At 41.2% G+C, this 19,364-nt stretch overlaps 1 protein-coding gene across 5 annotated transcripts in view; it reads right to left on the bottom strand.

The window, feature by feature from the left end:
• Positions 1–19,364, bottom strand: part of TBXAS1 (thromboxane A synthase 1) — a 253,481-nt gene that overhangs the window by 180,277 nt on the left and 53,840 nt on the right. For all 5 annotated transcript variants that reach the window (XM_068142225.1, XM_068142228.1, XM_068142229.1 and 2 more), the window contains one exon: positions 5,620–5,713. In XM_068142225.1, coding sequence (XP_067998326.1) covers positions 5,620–5,713 — 94 coding nt within the window. The remainder of the gene's footprint in view (positions 1–5,619; positions 5,714–19,364) is intronic.

Raw genomic sequence — 19,364 nt, 5'->3', positions numbered from 1 at the left:
CAGCTTTTTAGTACCTGAAGGGGGCCCCTAAGAAGGCTGGAGAGGGACTGCTTCTAGGGCAGCTGCTGAGGTCTACAGGAAACATTCACCCAGCCTTTTACAGCAAGTACATGTGGGAGCTGCTCTAGGCAGAAGCCACACAGTCAACATCAGTCCATGGAATACAAAAGGGATCTGCTTCTTCCCTCAAAGGAAAAACAGTTAGTCTAAAACTGCAAAAGCATCTGCCATGACCACTACCACCTTCATTGCATCTAGAGAATTGTTTCTGAGTTATACTGCTCCCCCACAAGCACACTCACCCTGCTGAGACCTCACAAGCTCAGAGAGGAGCACAGGGGCGAGCCACAGCACAGCTCCACTAGATGTTTCTCTGAGAAACCAGAGGTCCAGCTCTTGCTAAAGGGTGCAAACAGTATTTAGTCAGGTGGGAGACAGTTAATTGCAATGTCTTGATTTCCTACATCAGGTTTCCCATAAAGAGATGCTGCACTGACTTTGTCAGGGTATCTGACAGTGCTAACACCTGATCAAAGAAGGTAGCACAGAGCATCAGCTGAAACTAGGAAAATACATATATTTGAAAGGGAGAGAGGCTGTCTTTATAGACGTGTGACTATACATATAAAAACATGTCTAACCCCAGGTTTTCTGTCACATTTCAGGCTGTGAAATGGCTAGGTTTAGATCTGCACCACATGTATTCATGTCACATGAAATGCAAGCATGCACATGCCTCCTGATCAAAGGGAGTTTCCCAGGATGTAAGAGAAGACGTGAGACACCCCATGAAGTCTGTCTGGGCAGTTAGCAGTCCACAGCGGATGCACACAGCTGACTGAGGGAGGTAAAGACAGGGTGGTTGGTGATGCCATGGCTGCCCTTTGTGGTTCTACAAAGATAGCTATCAAGTTGCAATGCACACGCGCCCTATCCTGTTTCTCTCTTGTTTATCTGTGCAAAGCAACACAAAACCATATGCAGGTCTTCCATCTCAGTGTAAACTATATTATTCTTGTAATTAAATCCATGTCTGCAACCTATCTGAGAGGTCCTCTACTTCCCTTCCCCTTTCCTTCCACTCCCCCACCTGTCACCTTTGCTGCCCTCACCATTTGCCTCTCTCCAAACTTGTTTGGGTTTATATGCTGTCTCATTAAATTCCAGAACAGTAAATGCTGCAGCTTCTTTCTCTCTAAGCACTGACATGCTGCTTTCTAGGCTGAAAATTAGATATGGGGTTAATTTCACTCTTGCAAAGACTCTGCCTTTTATTTTTCTTTAGGTGTAACTCACAGGATGCTTTTGGCAGATGTGTAGAGGAAAAAGATCATGTTTGCTCTCTGCTTCCTCCCTACTCTTCTCCTCTTCTCCACTCCCATCCACCAGCCATAAAACAACACAGCCCAGCCAGATCCCAAACTGAAAGCAAGACAAAGCACCCACACAGCCCCTACTTCCATTCAGGGTAGCCCAGGATCTACAAGTAGGCCAGACAGAAATAAACAGAGTAAACAAAGAGCATCCTGTCCAAGCAGAGAGGGGCTAAAGAAAGTGATGTCTTTCATTAAAATGCAAGGCAGGAACAGAAGCACCCAGCCAGTCAAAAGCATCACTGGAGCTTGCTGGGAGTAATAGGAGGAAAGCAACACACGATCATGCCATTATAAGGGCGCAAAGCACATCACTCAACCACACACAGGGCAGAACTGCATAACCCGCCTACCAAGGACCACAACAAGGGCAGCCAATCACATTCCTACCACCACCTCAAAACACCAGAGACACCAGAAGGCTGAGTAGGGAGCAGTGCACACAGGTACAGTATCAGGCAACTACAGCTATGCAAATGGCACAGCCAAAAGCATTTTAAAACAGCATAGCTACCTTTTTAGAAGAGGGAGGGGAAAGGGGTAGAAAAGCACAGCACAGCCATAGCAACAGGTCAGGTGTTTGCCATTAGGGCTGTCCAGGAGGTAGGATAATGCAGCCCGTGTGCCTTCTCAGTTTTCAGAGCAGTTGTCACATAATAAAATCATTGGCATGGGAATTAATGGTAGAGTTTTGATTAGTTCTGCAACCTGCAACCCAAAGCCCTTACAGATCGACGTGTGAAAGTCCATGCCACGCATACCCTTGTGTCTCCTGTTACACAGCTATCACAAACAGACCACACATTTTTCCACAGACTGGTAGGGAAAATGCAGTGCATGGAGAGGTAGGGAAACAGTCAGGAGTTTCTGGTAGAACAGCAGTCTGTGTACTGCAAGTCTGCTCAGTTATTGGGAAGATTGAGCATGCTGCTTTTTCTTAGCAGCCTAATCATATTTACTATTACATCAGACTTACCCACCACCAATTGCTCCCATGCAATGGAAGAATTTTTAATCTAATATCTTGGACTCGGCTAATTTCCCAGCTGCAGAACTGCAATGATTTCCTATCTTCTCATTGTTGAGATAAGCCTATTAACTTGGGTATGTTTTAGTTTCAGGGTGTGATTATCTCCCTTCATTGCACTTGAGAGACAAAGAGTGACTTACAGTAAAATAACTTTGTTTTCCCCAAGTCAGCTCTTAAAGTCTGCTTCTCTGTGATAGAGATAGGCCTTTCCTGTTGCATTTCCCTTAGCCCCTTAACTTTCAGCATTTCCTCTTGGATACACTCTATTAACAGCAACTCTTATTTTACTGCAAAGAAAAAAATGCAGTTTGAGAAATCCCTGAAATAACTCTTTCCAAAAAATGTCCTGTAGAAAACATTTTCTTGTTTAAAATGTATTTGAAAGTTTGTTAAAACCCCTACAACCCAGCTGTACCGGTCCAATCCTGCTTGCATTGTTCCTTTGTCTTCAGGCACACTTACAGAATAATTCAGAAAATAAAAGAGAAACAACAACAACAACAACAAAACCACCAACAGAGCCTGATGCTCTATTCAGACATACAGTGGAGCAAACAGAACTTTCATTCACTTCAGTAGAACTGATTTACACCCAAGTAAGAGAGAAGACATCCCAATCCTTGAATTTATGTCACTACAAATTGAAAAACAGTGCTAACTCTTGCAATTGTGTCGAAAGCTTTTGATATTTAATGGTTTTGCTTAAATTCCCAGGTCCTAGATTTACTTGATCATTGTGCAAAAGGGACACCCTAGTCTGATAATTGCGTGTGAGCTTGGCTAGTGCGGTTTGCCCACACAACACTGGCACCCCCAAGGAGGAGCTGGCCTGTTTAAAACGGAGACTCTCTTAAGAGCCAGTTCACTGGAAAGACCTGGTTGCATAAGCGTGCAGGTGCAAGAACTTTGTAACATTACAGATGTAGCAGCAGAACAAATCAATGTTTTGGTATTCCCATAAAACAAAGTAAACCCAGCCCTCAGCAAAACACTACTGTCCCTAGGAAGGTGGTGAACAGCCTTGGCTTTCACCTTGCTGGGGAAGTGTCCTCTATCGACCACAGTGAGAACACTTGTGTCTCTGAAAACATTCTCCTAGAGAACAGCCTGCAGTATAAAAGCAGCCCTCCTATTACCAGGGTGTTGTTATGGGCCCTATTTCTAAGAAAGCAGCCACAGAAGCAGATCCATAAAATACAGTAAAAGGAAGAAAGAAAAACTACCAAAAGTCTGGATCCATCCTTGCCTTTTCTTACCAGCAGTGATAAGACTGTAGACAGACAACAAAATGTCTTAAGGCCAGCACAAAGCCTGGTGGGGCTTATGGTTTTGCATCACTTGACTCTGTTTCAAAACCCTGCCTGGAATTATTATTTCTTGGTATTCCAAGATCTCAGTTACCTTTAATTAATTTATTTTTTTTTCCTAAAAGTTAGTAAAAGAAAGTTTGTCTTTTACTCACTAGCCCATTTTAAGTGAATGGAATTCTGGCAAATAAGTTTGCCTAACAAACCATAGATAACAGCTTGTAAGAACTTTCCACTTGTACACTGGTACTGGCAAGTCAATCTACAACCTACTGATAGAACTCAGATTCTAAGTGCCTTTTCCTACAGCAAGTGTTAGCAGATGACTAATGATACCTGCATTTTGTCACCAGTGGGCTACAGAATGAGTAGCTTCATATTGTCCAGCAAAACTGAAACCCAAAGTGTGAGGGTGAACTGGTCCTCCATCCCTGGAGGTTTTTAAGGCCAGGCTGGAGGAGGCTCTGAGCAACCTGATCTAGTGTGAGGTGTCCCTGCCCATGGCAGGGGGGTTAGAATTGGATGATCTTTGAGGTCACATCCAACCCTGACAATTCTGTGATTCTGTATTCCACACCATCAGCATCCCCTGTAAGTTAAAGCTGTTCTGTCAATTCCAGTTCAAATTAATTGAGTGTGGATCATGTCTACTATTTGTGCTATCTTCTAAATGAAATCAGATCTCCAAGTAAAACTGGTATTTAAATGGGTTGTACCTAATAACGAGTCAGATATCGACAGAGCAATCACCATGAAGACCAAGGTAAATAGGCACTATACTGTCATTAATTCGAATCTTAGCATGGATATTGATGACCATGCACTTAAAAGAGGGAACTGGGCAGCAGCTGGAGTTAGTCTAGATTTCATGAAAAGTTATTAGACTGCAACAGAGACACATTAGAGAGGTTTTCCAACCACAGAAATGGCAGCTCCTCATTATTAAGAGATCTTGGATCCTCAGAAGCATTAGTAAAATTGAGCAAGGAACAAAAACACAGCATTAGCAGACTAATGAAAGGGTATGGGTGAGAAGAATTAGGGAACCACTGAATCACAGAATGGTTAAGGGTTGTAAGTGACCTCTGGAGATAATTAGTCCAACTGCCCCCCTGCTAAAGCAAGTTTACCTAGATCACATTGCACAAGAGCACATCCCAGCAACTTTTGGAAGTCTCCAGAGAAGGAGACTCCACAACCTCTCTGGGCAGTCTGTTCCAGTGCTCCATCAGCCTCAATGTAAAGAAGTTTTTCCTTATGTTTATGTGAAACCTCCTGTGCTCTAGTTTGTACTCATTGCTTCTTCTTGTACCACTGCCCACCACTGAAAAGAGCTTAGCCCCATCCTCTTGACCTCTATCCTATATATATTTATAAGGACAAGATCTGGAGGCAGAATTCAAATACTTCTCCTTCCCAGTCCAAATATTTGGGGCACAGAGCAAAAGCATTCATTGGTACCTAATTCCAGTTACTGCTTAGGAGCAAGCAGCATTACGGGCACTAAAATTAATGTGCACACTCAGCAAGAGCACAAATAGAAAGGTCGTAGGAGCCAAAACTACTCAGAACAAACCAGTTGGGGCTAGTTAATATAATCTGCTCTATTCACATAACTAACTTTGCTTCACCGAGGGCGTGAACTTTTTTTGGAAAAGCTCAAATAATTAACTGTAAGAGCTTACACATTTTCTTTTCCTCAAGTTTATGTCCCCCTGAAATTAGAGCTGTTTGCACACAACTGCTTCTATCAATTCACTCAAAAAAAAAATGAGTTTTCCTTGTTCTTTCCAGAGGGAGATTCTTGAAGAGATGGTATTGTGGGAGTCTAGCTTTCCACTCAGTTCTTCCTATCTCCTGTCCACTGTTCCTATCACTTTGGATAGATATAAAGAAAACCACATCTTACCTCACGGAAAAAGAGCAGGTTTCCAATGAAAGGAAGAGGTGGAGGATGTCGGATCCCTACCTTGCTTAGTCTGGAGAATGCAGACATGGAGTACCTGGGAAAAAATAAGGTAGTCTGTTAATTCCACATTTGGCACGACAGGATTTACCATGTAACCAGTCTGGATGATTTCCCTGGATTCAGACAGGGAGAAGATCCTTTCTGTGTTGGCCAAACAGGACTGCCAGTGACACTGCCCTGCAGGTCCTCATGTCACAGAAGAAAACACAATACAGCCACGTGCTTAAGAGAGGGAAAAAGAATGAAGGGCCTTAAATATAGGTCTGCAAACTGAGCAGTGGAAATAGAGAGCTCCTTCTCTTCCCATGTAGGGTCTTGTAAGTCAGAAGTGACTCTCCAAAGCTACATGAGGTTGTAAGTGAGATCAGAAAAGACATATGGGAGTTTGACTAATGTGACACTGCTGGTAAAGGAGCAAGACAATTCTTCAGATGATTATTTTCTTTTTTCTTCCATCACTGATACCTACAGAGATCACAGAACAGGAATTCAAACCAGTCTCAGTTGTGTCTGAGCCAAGACACTGTCGGTATGTTCAAATCAGGCTTAGCATTTGGGCCAGATATGCTGATTAAGTCATTTTACAGCTGCCAGTCAGCAAATTAAACAAACATAAAAAATACAGGGAAACAAAACCCAGACTGAAAAGCTTCATGCATCCCTTGTTTCAGATAAAACTGTGGCATGTTGGCAGGGATAATACAAGGGAAAAAAAAAAAAGAGAAAAAAACCAGCCCCAAAGTATTTTTTGTCAGTGGACTTCAGTGAAACTGAAAGTGCAGAAGCTAACAGCAGCAGCTTTGATTAGTCAAAGACACAATAATACTGAATGCTACCATGCTGAAGTTATCACCAGAAGGACCAGTGAAAACGGTCTTTAATAGAGGCTCTGTCTATATTAATAGCTTAGCTCAGACCCATAACATACGTTTAAAGCTCTCTCTCTCCCTATGTGACGGTTCTGTATCCCTGACAGCTCGAGCACATGAATCCACACTTTCTTGAGAAGAAACCACACTGAAGGTTTGTTCCTACCTTTCATCTCTTATCAGTGGAGGTCAAGAACGGCTTTGGACCCTAAGCACAGTGAGACTGTTTGGTCCTAGGGAGCATATTAAATCTAGCCTAAAATAAAAGCTGTGAATTGCCTGTAGTGTAGCAGTTGCAATATCAACTGCTTTAGTCTACCAAGTCTGCAAGTCATATGAATGACACAACAGAGGGACTGCAGAAGCAGTGCCCTCAGATCCCAATGGGCTGATTCTCTCTTAAATACTAGCATATGGCCCTGTTAACTCTAAAGACCACACTAACCTATTGCTGTGACTTGGACTTCTCCTTCTTCAGGACCAATAATTGACACATGCCTCATTTGAAATGCCTTATATGATGCAAGCAGGAATATTCTAGTTTAACCCAATGGGCAAACTGTGCATTGGGTCAGGGCAAAGTGGGGAGAGAAAAGAGGAGCAAGTGCCAGATGATGCTTCTTTTTCTCCAGTAGCATGGAAAGGAAACAACAGTGTTGTGAAATGAAATACACAAAATTAAGAGACTTAAATCTCACATGACCAGCAAAGTAGAATGGGACTTATGTATTGAGTTAGCAGGTTTTTGTAGTTGTTTCCCTGAAGATTTCCTGCAGCACAGTACCTGTTTCTTTTAATGAATTTTCCCATGTGAGCATATTTTACAAAAATCATATTCAGAAGATAGAGATTTTAAAATTTTAAAGTAGCAGCAGTGGGGATTTTAATGGGGCACTACAAACCTTCACAAACAAAACCCTGTCAGCAGAAATTACATGTCATCAGTCTACGCAAGGATACTATTTCAGTACGAGAGGGTATCATGGACTAAAGGCACAGAAGTCGACATTTATTACACATTTAATACATATTATTGACTTTTTGGCTACTTAACTGCTTTTAAATATGAGCTTTTCCTTATATTTACAGCTAATACTCTTGGGGACAAAAATGTTTTAACTTCATAATGACAAACAGCCTACACAATACATTTTCTTTCCAAAAGAGAGGATTTTTTGCTGCTGTTTGAAATCTACCTAAAGTGTCTTTGTGTCATAGCAAAGCCCTCATCCTCAGTATATAAACAGTGCAAAAGATGAAAATCTCTCTCAATGGAAACCTGTCAGTTCTGTGGCATTTTGTCTCGACTGTTTTCATTGTAAAATACATAATAGATCACAAAACACCAGTCTGGGTTACAGTAAACTACTAATTTCTCTGTAGACCAGACACGCCTGGTGTCTACACGTGGTAGCAGTGTGCAGACTCCTGATCTTCATGTAGTGAAAAGTGACTGCATCAGAGCTTTACACTAGACAATGTAAATTATGTGACCACCAGCATTTAAAGAGGAAAACAATTAATGAGTGCAGTGCACGCTGCTTCAAGAGGCAAGAAACATACAGACTCTGAAAACAGTTTATGCTTAGATGAGCAGTTCATCTTTGTCAGCGTCTGAACATTACTGGCAGCTCCACACAGCTGAGGATTTGCTTTCCTTTTTCCCTTCTTAACATGGTATTCTCTGATGCTTTTTATTCAGCCACCTTTTGAAAGCCTACTTCAAATGGAAGGAAATGTGTTTTACGATGAGATGGGAAACAGAAGCACTGTAGTCAAGCTACACATAGAAATAAAGCTACAAAAGGGTAAGGCCAGCAGGAAAAAACAAAACAAAACACCAAAAACCAACAAAAACAACTCATCAATAAACACATCTAGCTCTAGCTTGTGATTTCACAATGTTTCTGGTATTGTACAAATATCTGCAGTTTTGCATAAAAGAACAGTATGCAAGGGCTTAAACACTGAAAGTGCTACATGCATGAAAGAAGGAAGATTCAACACTTCACAGGTAACCTTGACTTTGACCATTTCTAGTGCAACAGTGTGCTTTCTGCAACCTTAAATATTGAGAGCTTTTCTTTAACCCCTACCTCTGCATGCAGGAGAGAGAGGAAGGAGTGGCTTCATGGTGCACCCTTTTTTTTCCTTTCTTTTTTAAGAAAAAAAAAATAAGAAGAAAAATTGTCCTGTATAACATACAATAAACACCAGCAATACATGAATCTGACAGCTTCATGGCACAAAGCTTTGTCTCTTCAGCCAGGAGTAACTGATAACTCACACAGGCTAATTCTTGTGATTCAGCTACTCAGCACACCCATGACACAGACTTGGCCAGTAGCTTACAAGCTACGTGCAAGCATACTGTGAAACAACAGCCAGGTTTGTTGCTGGGAAGGGGAGGGAAGCTAGAGCTGGGAGAGTGCAAACAGCCATGAGACATTCATTAGAGAAGCTGTACAGCTAAATAGAACAGTTTTGAGCCTGCCTTATCACCAGCAGGAAGTCTTACTTCTCACTCTGACACTAAACACACTTCTTTGTTAATTTATCACAAAAGTAATCCATTATCAGGCAACCTTCTGCTGTTGCTGTGGATGCACACTAAGTGTAGAAGACCAGCCAATGGACTAGAAGGGCTAAGTCAAATGCAAACTCTAGAAGAGATACTGAGAGGTGACTAAGACAACCAAAGATGAGGAATAACTTCTGTACAAATAATAAGGCTATAATCCTAATCTTGGAAAAAGCGGCAGCTGGTGCTAGATATGCCAAACATATCTAGGATCCTGCATGTCTTAAAAATAAATAAAGTATTATTACCAACAATTTAAACTTCAAAAAATAATAGAATTCACAAATGAATATGCAGGTAGTAAGATAAAAAAGAATAAGCACTTTTCCAAGTAGACTATATTCTATGGAGCTCCTTTCCATGGGATGTTCTCTATTCCAGAATCTTTAAAAGCTACCAAAGCTGATTAAATAAATGAATGGGGGGAGGGGAGAATCATCAGGCACTTTAAATTCACAAATCTTGCAAATGTAAGAGAGAGAGAAGGGAAAGATTAAAGGGAAGGATGGAAAATGAACCAAATTTATTTATTTTAATATTTATTATTTTATTCATCCATAAGTTTCCAATGGCTGAATGAGAGACTGCACTGTCATAAAACCTAAAAGATAAAACCCCAGGCACTTGAATTTTCTTAAGAGGAAGAAATCTGTGTGCAAAGGAATGGGCACGAGGAAGGGTAGAACACTGTGATGGTAGCAATATTTACAAGACAATCTAGGCCATTCTCACACAAAGGAGAAACATACCCTAATATTTACACATGTAGAGCTTCCTGCACAACTATTAATTTAAAGCCCTAGCATTATATTTTGAAGAAAGTGACAAAATATCAAAAGGAACCAAAAGAACAGCAGTAACAAAGTAGATCAATAAACAACTCAATAACTCTTTGAAGATGTTCAGATGGCCTCTCAGAGGTAGATGTTCTCTGTATATATTAAACACAACTGTTAGAAGAAAGTTAACATGCCAAATTCCTGTAGGCCAGCATAACAGATCTAAACTCTCTGAAATATGAAATTCTATCCACAAAACACCATGCAAAAAAAAATAAGGAGGAAGAGTTAAAATCAAGAGATCACCACAATTTGTGTTAGTTGATATATACTCAGCCGGACTAGCCCCCTGCCCAGACAGGTCAGAACTGATGAGTACTGCAAGAAAAAGTATACAGTCTACCATTATGTGCAATCAATTTATGTAGCAGATAACATTACATAGTTTCCAATTCTGCACCATGGAGTTCAACATACCCTTGAAATTATCCCAAATTTCTCTCAGTAGATAAAGCACATCTCTCCTTCTACATATAAGTAATGCACAACCTAATAATATCTGAAAGCTATAAACTAGGACACTCAGAGATAAAAAAGTGATGTTATTTAATCTCATTGTTGGGAGGTGTGTTATTTTGGAAGACTGAGTGGGAAAACAAAGTCTTTTGCTGAAATAATAGGAAATCACTCCTGCCAAACGAGATAATCATCATGCATTTTCACCTATTTGCCTCTATTTACATATACCCATACTAGATCAAAGTTAGCAATAGGATGTATTTTGCTCACAAAGTAGTGATAATATACAAAATAATGGTAGCCTCCTCAGCATTAGAATGATGGCTCATGTAAAAATATACAAGCACTACCTACACAGCACAGTCTGCCGAAAACATTGACGTCATCCCCAGGCTGGCTACAGAGTTATATTCCCTCTCTGGGAAATTTTGCATTATGAATACTGCAGCAGGGTCACTGGAAAGCTGCCATCACAGAAGTCTTCCCTCTTGTCTGATGCTCAGGATATTTAAAATAGAAAATCATTATGTGGTCCCATTCTGACAGAGGAACACACAGAACTCAGGCCTTGCCAGTGAGCACTGCAGCTTAAGTGCATACCCGCTACCAGATGGACACAACCACCTCTGGTTATTACCTCCAGAAAGAGTAATTGCTAAAAGAAAAACTAAACTAAACTAAATCAGATGTCCATTCCCAAAAGACAGGTAGGTCCTGAAGCACACACTCTCACAAAACAGGAAAGAGAAAAATAAATCAGTCATAACCTTTTCAAACCTCAGTCAACAAAGGTTACCAAATTTTCCTTTGCTGTTACCTAGCTGTAGCCCTCGGTGAAATAGACCTTTTAGCTGAAAGGAAATACACTTCATTGTGTAGAACACCAGGCTCAGAGTAAGGAATAATTACTATTCCTAAAAGAAAAAGAAAAAAAGAGAAGAAGAAGAAGAAGAAGAAGAGAAATAAAAGACAGAATACCACAAGTATAACCTCACATCATTCTAGAGGTAAGCTTCAAACAGACTTTAGCCACTTTGGGCTAAGGCTGTTTGAATATCGCGATTTCATTTTCAAGCTCAACAAATCTCCACTTTTTAGCTATGAATTTGTAGTGCTGCAATACCAGTTCCAGAGAGAACACATAACACTTGCTTTCCTTAATCACTTGCATGCACTCTCAGTGTTTTAATTTTGACATAATTGCACAAGAAAAAGACAGTCATGCACACTTGCACCATCTGCCTCCACAGAGGCAGATGTTTTCCAGCTGCAAAACCTAAAGGACCACACTATTAATTATTATTACATTCACACATTTGTGAATGCACCAGGAATAATGTGCAAGAAAGGCCAAATTATATGTCCAATATTAAATGCATACCTCATCTATCTGCTAACAGTAATTGTTTAATCCATACCGTTCTGGTCTGCTGAATGATTTTTTTTGGTGTCTCTTATCTTAAGAGAACCAATAGGCTCAAGAGAATGATTGCAATAAGGCTGCAGGTTGTCACAGTGGGTTTAAAGTTTTGGGGGAAGGAAAAGGAAAAAAAAATAGCAGTGAATCAGGGCCAATTAAATTAAAAAGGCCATACAGAAAAGCAACATGTTTCACCATGCTCCAGAGTAGCCCTGGGAGAGACAGATGGTCTGTACAGCAGGCCAATGGCAATATTTCATCACCTCTCTCAGGGTGCAGCCCCTTCACACTGGCGATAGTTTTCCAAGTAAAGAGGAAATGAACAAGAGTCATAAACCCTCAGCCCTTCATCATTGGCTCAACACCTTAAAACAAAATGAGGGAGGTCAACATCAGCAAAGGCTGTTGGCTCCTTACAGCAACATATATCCCTGGAAAAGCAAGATAGAAACTCCACCCCATGCGAGTACAAAGGGTGGTCTCCTCGCCGAGAGTGTCCACAGCAGATCTGAGTCTGGTACATATGTAAGGCCATACATGATGTCTGCAGGAAGCCTGGGTCAGAGCTGATAGCTAAGCTCTGCTGCTTTAACCAAAGGCCAAACCTCCCCTTTGCTACCCAGGACCACTGATACCACATCTTTCTTATGGACCAATTTCAGTATTCAGTATCACTAAGGTTGGAAGAGACCTCAAAGATCATCAAGTCCAACCTGTCACCACGGACCTCATGACTAGAGTAGGGAGGACACTACTGCCCACTGCAGACTTGAACTCACGACCTTCCCATCAAGGATCTTATGCATTACCAACTGAGCCACACCAGCTGCTCCCCTTTTAATTCTCACAGATATTATGAGGCAGACAGGAGAAAATGGAACTACCTCAAGGCCATAAATATTCTTTCTTCAGCCAAGACTGAAGTTTGCATAAACAGGTGCATTGCTAGAAACAGAGTTTTCAGAAACCACAGCAAAATTTCATAGTTGTTTGGGGTTTTTTTTTTGCCTCTATCCCCAAGTAATTACATATCTTAATTTTGTAATTAGACATCTTAATTGCATAATTAAAAGGACTTGAAGTTTCAGCTTAATGAGTCTTCCTAATTGTTATGCAAGTTCATATCCTGGTGACACAACTCCTTTTCCAGAAAACATGGCACCTGTTTCTGTATGCATCTCAACCATTCCTACATACCAGGAAAGAGCATTATGGATGAGCAGTGCAGTTTCATGTTTAAATCAAGGAAAGAAAGTCTGCTTAGGAACCTGATGATTCTGACTTTTCATTGCCATCAAGCAGGTACTCATTAGGCCACTGGTCCATTATTTCACAAGGTCAAAAAGTGGTTGTAATGCTATGGTGGCTACATTCCTGAAACGTTATCTACCACACACATCAAGCAGTGTTGTGCTGTGCAGGCAAAGCCAAGTTGTATTCCCACTAGTGCATATGTACTGCAGCTGCCTTTCATTTTTTAATCCAGTTGTGGTCTATCAAACAATACACTTGATGCCTGTTGCTGTCAGGGATCTAGTTGTAGAGTTCAGGCCTTGTACCACATTTCTCAGCAGCAGAAATAAGTACAGAGCCACTCAATGATATTAAGAACCAACTGGTACAAAGGCTGCATGGAGTTGCACCTTGCCAGGGAAAGCCTTGGGAAAGACAAAATTGCTTCAAGAGGCTCAATGATTTTGGGCCAGAGATGTCTTCCTTGACTGAAGGTGAGGTGAAGAATACAGCCCTGCCCCCTTTTACAGACCAGCCTGTCAGCATATATATGTGAGGATGGCAGGCATCAAACCATTGACAAAAAGAGATACTGGAACAATGTTTAAGGAATCTTCCCCACTTGTAGTCTCAAATGAGCAGCTCTGATGGACTACAGAGACAGTTCATCTCTCTTCAGACACTTCTGAATAAATGCAGGCAGACCTCATGATTACACAGAACATGATTATTTGTATTTTTCATTTTTGTTTTGCAGTTAATATCAAGGGGCCACCATTCATCCGCTTTGCTATATATAGCAGAGGTCCTGCCAACCAGAAATAGATCAGAGCACCAGAGATCATTTCATGGTGTCCACAGAGCCTGAATTAATGGACAACAGCCCAACTTTCTTCTGGCATTTCCTAACTTGTGTATGCTTGACTTTACAACCTCATTTATGCGCCTTTAATGCAATTTTCTGTTCTCAGGTTTGTTCAAAAGATCATTTAAAATCCATCACATTGCATCATTTTGAATCCCCAGCGGTCATCAAAAGACCCTAAGACTATGGGAGCGTCCTTTGCCATGTGAGCTCATGGTGGAGCTGCCAGAAGCAGGTTGTCACCAATAGTGGCTCAGCTGGTAGTGCATCAGACCCTTAATGGGAAGGTTCGTGAGTTCAAGCCTGCAGTGTCCTCCCACTTCTAGTCATGAGGTCTGTGGTGGCAGGTTGGACTCGATGATCTTTGAGGTCTCTTCCAACCTTAGGAATACTGATGTACTGATGTCCTTCACACAAGGCAGTATCTCAGTTTCTTCTCCTCTAACCTCATTCTTACATGACTGTTGGCACAAGTCCCCTCCTTTCTTACCACTCAACACCCGCAGTACACAACCTTTTCCCCCTCCCAACAGTGCTGCACAGAATGGGTGGGTGAGTGGAGGCCAGACGGGCTGGGCAAGAGGTGGCATAGGCTCCTCATTTGTGGTTCTCATGTCCAAGTCTCTTTAATGCTGTCACATGGGGGATCGAATACAGAAATGCTTCTCTCAGCTCCTGCAATTGGAACAAGCTGAACCGCTCTCAAGGGCTTGCCTCCTGTTCAACCCTCAGCACAGACAAAGGGTGGGAATATACTTAGCAAAGACAGAATCAGAAATATTTGCTTAAAATTATGCATTATCATAGAGTTTCCAGTGAATGTGTGCAAGCTGCAATTTTTCAGGGACCATTTTTACAAATTTGCATGAGAAAGGCAATAATTCCATCCACTACCAAAACCCACCTCCTATCACCAAACATAGAATCCCTGCATCAAAGCTTATATAAAAATCAAACACAACCTCTAAAGAGCAATAAAAAATAACAACCACCCAACCTGACACACACACACCAACAAAAAAACCCCAAACAACACAGAAACAAAACCCAACCAACAAATCTGCAAACAGCAAGATCATAACAATAAACCAAACCAAGCAACATTTCTCTTTAGCTTTTGTCTTCAGAAATTACAGATCTTATTTTAACCTCAATTCTTCAATAATTCCACCTAAGGCAAACACCAGTCCTGGAAAACTTGGAGCCCAGCTGCTTAGATTTTGACAAAGCAATAGGCAATTGAAAATAGCGTTGTATAATGGGAGCATCAAACAACCTTAATTTGTGGTGCTCTCAAACTCAGCTATAATTAAGTATGCCAGATTAAAAATAAAGGAAGTGCTGGCTCTCAGTCTGAGCGTGCACATAAAATTTCAGCTCATAGCTAGTTATTTCATGCAAGTTCTAATCCATTATAGTAGGGAGGTGGCAATGACAACGCTGTCTGACCCCTAATTACAGGAAAGATGTGATAATACTGTGCATACCAGACAGCCTGTGATAAACTTGAAATTAATATTGGAGACTCTGCCTGCTCCCCATGACTTAAAACTGGGAGTACTCTGATGCCACAGGAAGAAAGGATGTCTCTTTATTTTTCTTTTCTTGCTCAGATTTTTGTTCCCGTGTCTCTCATTTTGCATCATTCCCAATTAGAAATAACGCTCACCACAAATTCAGTTACATTTCACATGCACCATTCAGGTACAAAGGATGCACAAACACCTCTGGAGGAGTGATCCCATGGCCTTGGAGGTGGCTTAACGAGCCACCTGAAGCAACATAGAAGGACCTACTGGAAGTGAAAATGCTTAAGGGAACAAATGACAATCTGCTACACCACAAAATAGCACCATTGCTGGCTACAAAGCCTTAGAATTAAGCATGAGATTCACATCTAACAGTGCAAATCCAGAATTCTCTTTTGCTGCATGATGTAGTACCACTAGAATTAAAGTGAAGGGTGTCCAGAGCTCCCATTGTGAAAAGCAGCAAAGCACTGTGGTCACCAAGGAGCAACATCATTAATTTCTAAAGGGAAGAGACTATCATTACAGCCTCAAGGCTCCTGCATATATGAACAGTGAGTGGAAATACTGAAGTTGGTGTTCAAAGGCTTGTGGAAACACAGAAAATACCTCCTCTTTTCCTTTGCACTTTATTCATGACTTCTTGAGTACCTGTAGGCTGACAAAAGCTGAGCCCACAGGAAACTCAGTTCTTTTCATAACATGGATTAATCTTGTAAGAGACAAAGTAGCTAAAGCAAGGGATATACATCATTTTATTCCCTTCCCCAACACTATCAGAATACCCTTTAGTAACTGTAAGCATGAAACAGGAAGGACAGTAAAATTCTTTCAATCACCTCTTCAGCAGTCAGCCACCACCATCAGCCCACATAAGCCATCACAGGCCACTAACAAAGGCTGATACCTACTACAAAACAGAAGGTACTTGAATAGATGCCAAAGTTGAAGGAAAAGCAGAATTTCAAACAGAGTAGATTAAAGGATCGTGGAAAGCAAATTTCAAGGAGATTCTCTGAACTTAAAAAACAAAAAAAAGTGGGCTCAAGTGTTGCTCCCAAGTGCCATCCAGATTAAAAGCAAAACAAAAGCAATTGGTGTTTCCTGGAGTTCTGAATCACCCGTTCAAGCTGTAAGGAGACCAAGCAACCAACTACATGCAGGAATAACAATACTGGGTATGCACCAAGTGTCAAACTCAGAGCAGAATCGACTGAGAGGTATTTTCCTTCTTAATCTCTAAAAAAAGTGCAATGACACTGCACATTCCTTGTAAAACAGAAGGTTGGACTGTTCAGACAGAAATATACTTTTTAAGATGATGTGCTTCTCTCTGGGCTGCTAGGGTTTTCTAAAAATGCTGGTTGCACATTATCTCATCTTCTGACTGCGCTTTGAAGTCCATTCTGGCTGTTCCTCCTTGACAAATTCCAATTCTTAGGAATAATTCTCTTTATAAAGAAGCCCTTGTTCAAGTTGGATAATTTTCATGTAGAGCTTGACATGGAAATGGCTTTCCTGGAACAGAGTTGATTTGCATTACTCGGTGTCATAGCACATGACAGCTTACTCTGCAGCCTGCTTGTCTGTATCTTCCATAATCCACACGACCACAGTCCTCCTTTCCATGAAGCAGCTGTGCATGTGACAGGAAGAGCTAATTTTAATGAAGCATCTTTGCTCTCATATTGGTCATGTTCTCTCTCAAATTCTTTATTTGGCAGGCTCGTGGATGCAATTTGTAATTACTTCTCTCAGCTAACAAAGTAAAGTCCGTTACTGTTGACTTTTGCTTTGACGTTTGCGTTCAGTTTTGGGCTGCTCACTACAAGCAGGACACTTGAGGTACTGAACCATATTCAAAGAAGAGCAACTAAGATGGTGAAGGTCCTTGAAGGTCTTATGAGGAACAACTGAGGAAACTGGGGTTGTTTAGGCTTCAGAAGAGGAAGCTGAGGGGAGACCTCACAGCCCTCTACAGCTACCTCAAGGAAGGTTGGAGCAAGGCGGGAGTCGGTCTCTTCTCACATGCAACAAGTGACAGGACAAGAGCAAATGGCCTGAAGTTATGCCAAGGGAGGTTCAGGTAGGATATTAGAAAAAAATTCTTCACAGAAAAGATTATCAGATATTGGAAGAGGCTGCCCAGGGAGGTAGTAGAATCACTATCGCTAGAAGGATTTAAAAGATACATGGATGTGGTACATATGGATGTGGTACGTATGGATGTGACCTAGTGGCAGTAGCTTAGCAGTAGTGGAAGGATTATGAGCTCTAAGCAAGTAGTTGGACTTGATGATCTCAAAGGTTTCTTCCAACTGCAACAATTTTGTGATTCTATTCTATGACTCTTGGGGTTTTTGTTGCACAAGTAATGTACAAATCTGTTAGAGACTCCCTTCACAACACTTCTCAAGGGACCTGCTATTGCACTTCTGTCCTAGCCCATCCTCTCTCCTTCAGTTAAACAGGCTCAAATGCTCCCGGCATATGAAAGCTAAATGCTTCAGTGGCTCAACTGCAAACTCACTGAGACAGCAATCATCTTTCCATTACATCACACAGCCCTCATAGGCACAGTGGAGCCCTGATCTTCGATAGGGGTTTCAAGCTCCTGTTGAAATGAAAATGATAAATAAATCATCATCACCACAAGGTCCCCTAAAGTGGAGGGAAGCCTTTGCACTGCCATTTGATAACTTTTTAACCAGCACAATGAACTAAAATTCCACAGGGTGGTAACAGTAGTGGGACATTACCATGAACGATTCACCTTCAAAGAGAGGCAAGAGGAGAGCTGAAGTTCAGAGAAGCCAGTTTTCTTCACCCTTTTCTCAGGCGCCTGGGTGCAGATCAGTGATATTTTCCAGAGGCAGAATAAAGGAACTGGATGCTGATACACATAGGCTTTATAAGACATTAAGAAGTATAAGAGATTAAGAAGTTGATAAAAATAAAAGGACTGACAACAGAAACGGGAATGAGAGTAGAAAAGAGTAAGTACAAGGCATGATACAAATTACAGAAATCCTGGCAGGAAGAAAGAGGCTTGTTGAAAGAAATGAAAGAGCCACTCATCTAGTCCAAGTCTCAGAGAAGTCACGTACTGGAGAGGGAATGGAGGACGTCAACACTGCCTTGAGCCATATATAAGGAAGAGAGTCAGATGCTATGAAATAGGTTTATTAATGATTTTGTAAACTAAAACAATGATACATTTTTTTAAGGCTTGTTACAGACATTGATCACTATTTCCAGCTTTAGTTTCTCTCCAAGGAGCTAACCGTGAAGCTGGATGTCTGAAAACAAATACTTTTACTTATTGCTGGTGAGTTTGAGTTTAGTGCCTGTCCTAAGAGGAGTTCCCCAGTTGTGGGGGGAAAAAAGAAAAACATACACACAAACCACAAAAATACCCCCACCAAAAACCAAAACACAGGCAAACAAAAGCAAACCAGTCAACCAAAAACTGATAGAAACCTCTGAATTGGAAGAATATGTAAAAGACATTCAGGAAAGTATTAGCACAATTCACTCAAACCATGTATGGTGTAGTGGTGCACAAATCTAACCTGGAAAAAGGTGACTCTCACTGGCCATTATCTGAGCCCTCAAGATAACCTTTAATTTTAAATGTCACCTCCAAGTGGTAAGTGAAACATTAGTAGCAGTGTAAAGGCTCAGGTAAGGCGATGCACTCCCACACTAGCATACAACACTGCATAGTGGCAACACTGCATAGTGGCTGCTTGACTTACTCACTCTGTCACTACACTAGAAAGTGCTAACTCAGGCTGAGGTACTTTCAAATCCTTTAGGAAACCATACTCCTGTATTTATGTATACATCCACATACATACATTCATGAGCATACATACACACACATTAAA

The sequence above is a fragment of the Melanerpes formicivorus genome, unplaced genomic scaffold (genome assembly GCF_026170545.1).
Source record: "Melanerpes formicivorus ecotype bairdi unplaced genomic scaffold, bMelFor1.0.p_v2 SCAF_8, whole genome shotgun sequence".
Classification (NCBI taxonomy): Eukaryota; Metazoa; Chordata; class Aves; order Piciformes; family Picidae; genus Melanerpes; species Melanerpes formicivorus.
This window is presented reverse-complemented; position numbering and strand designations above follow the sequence as displayed.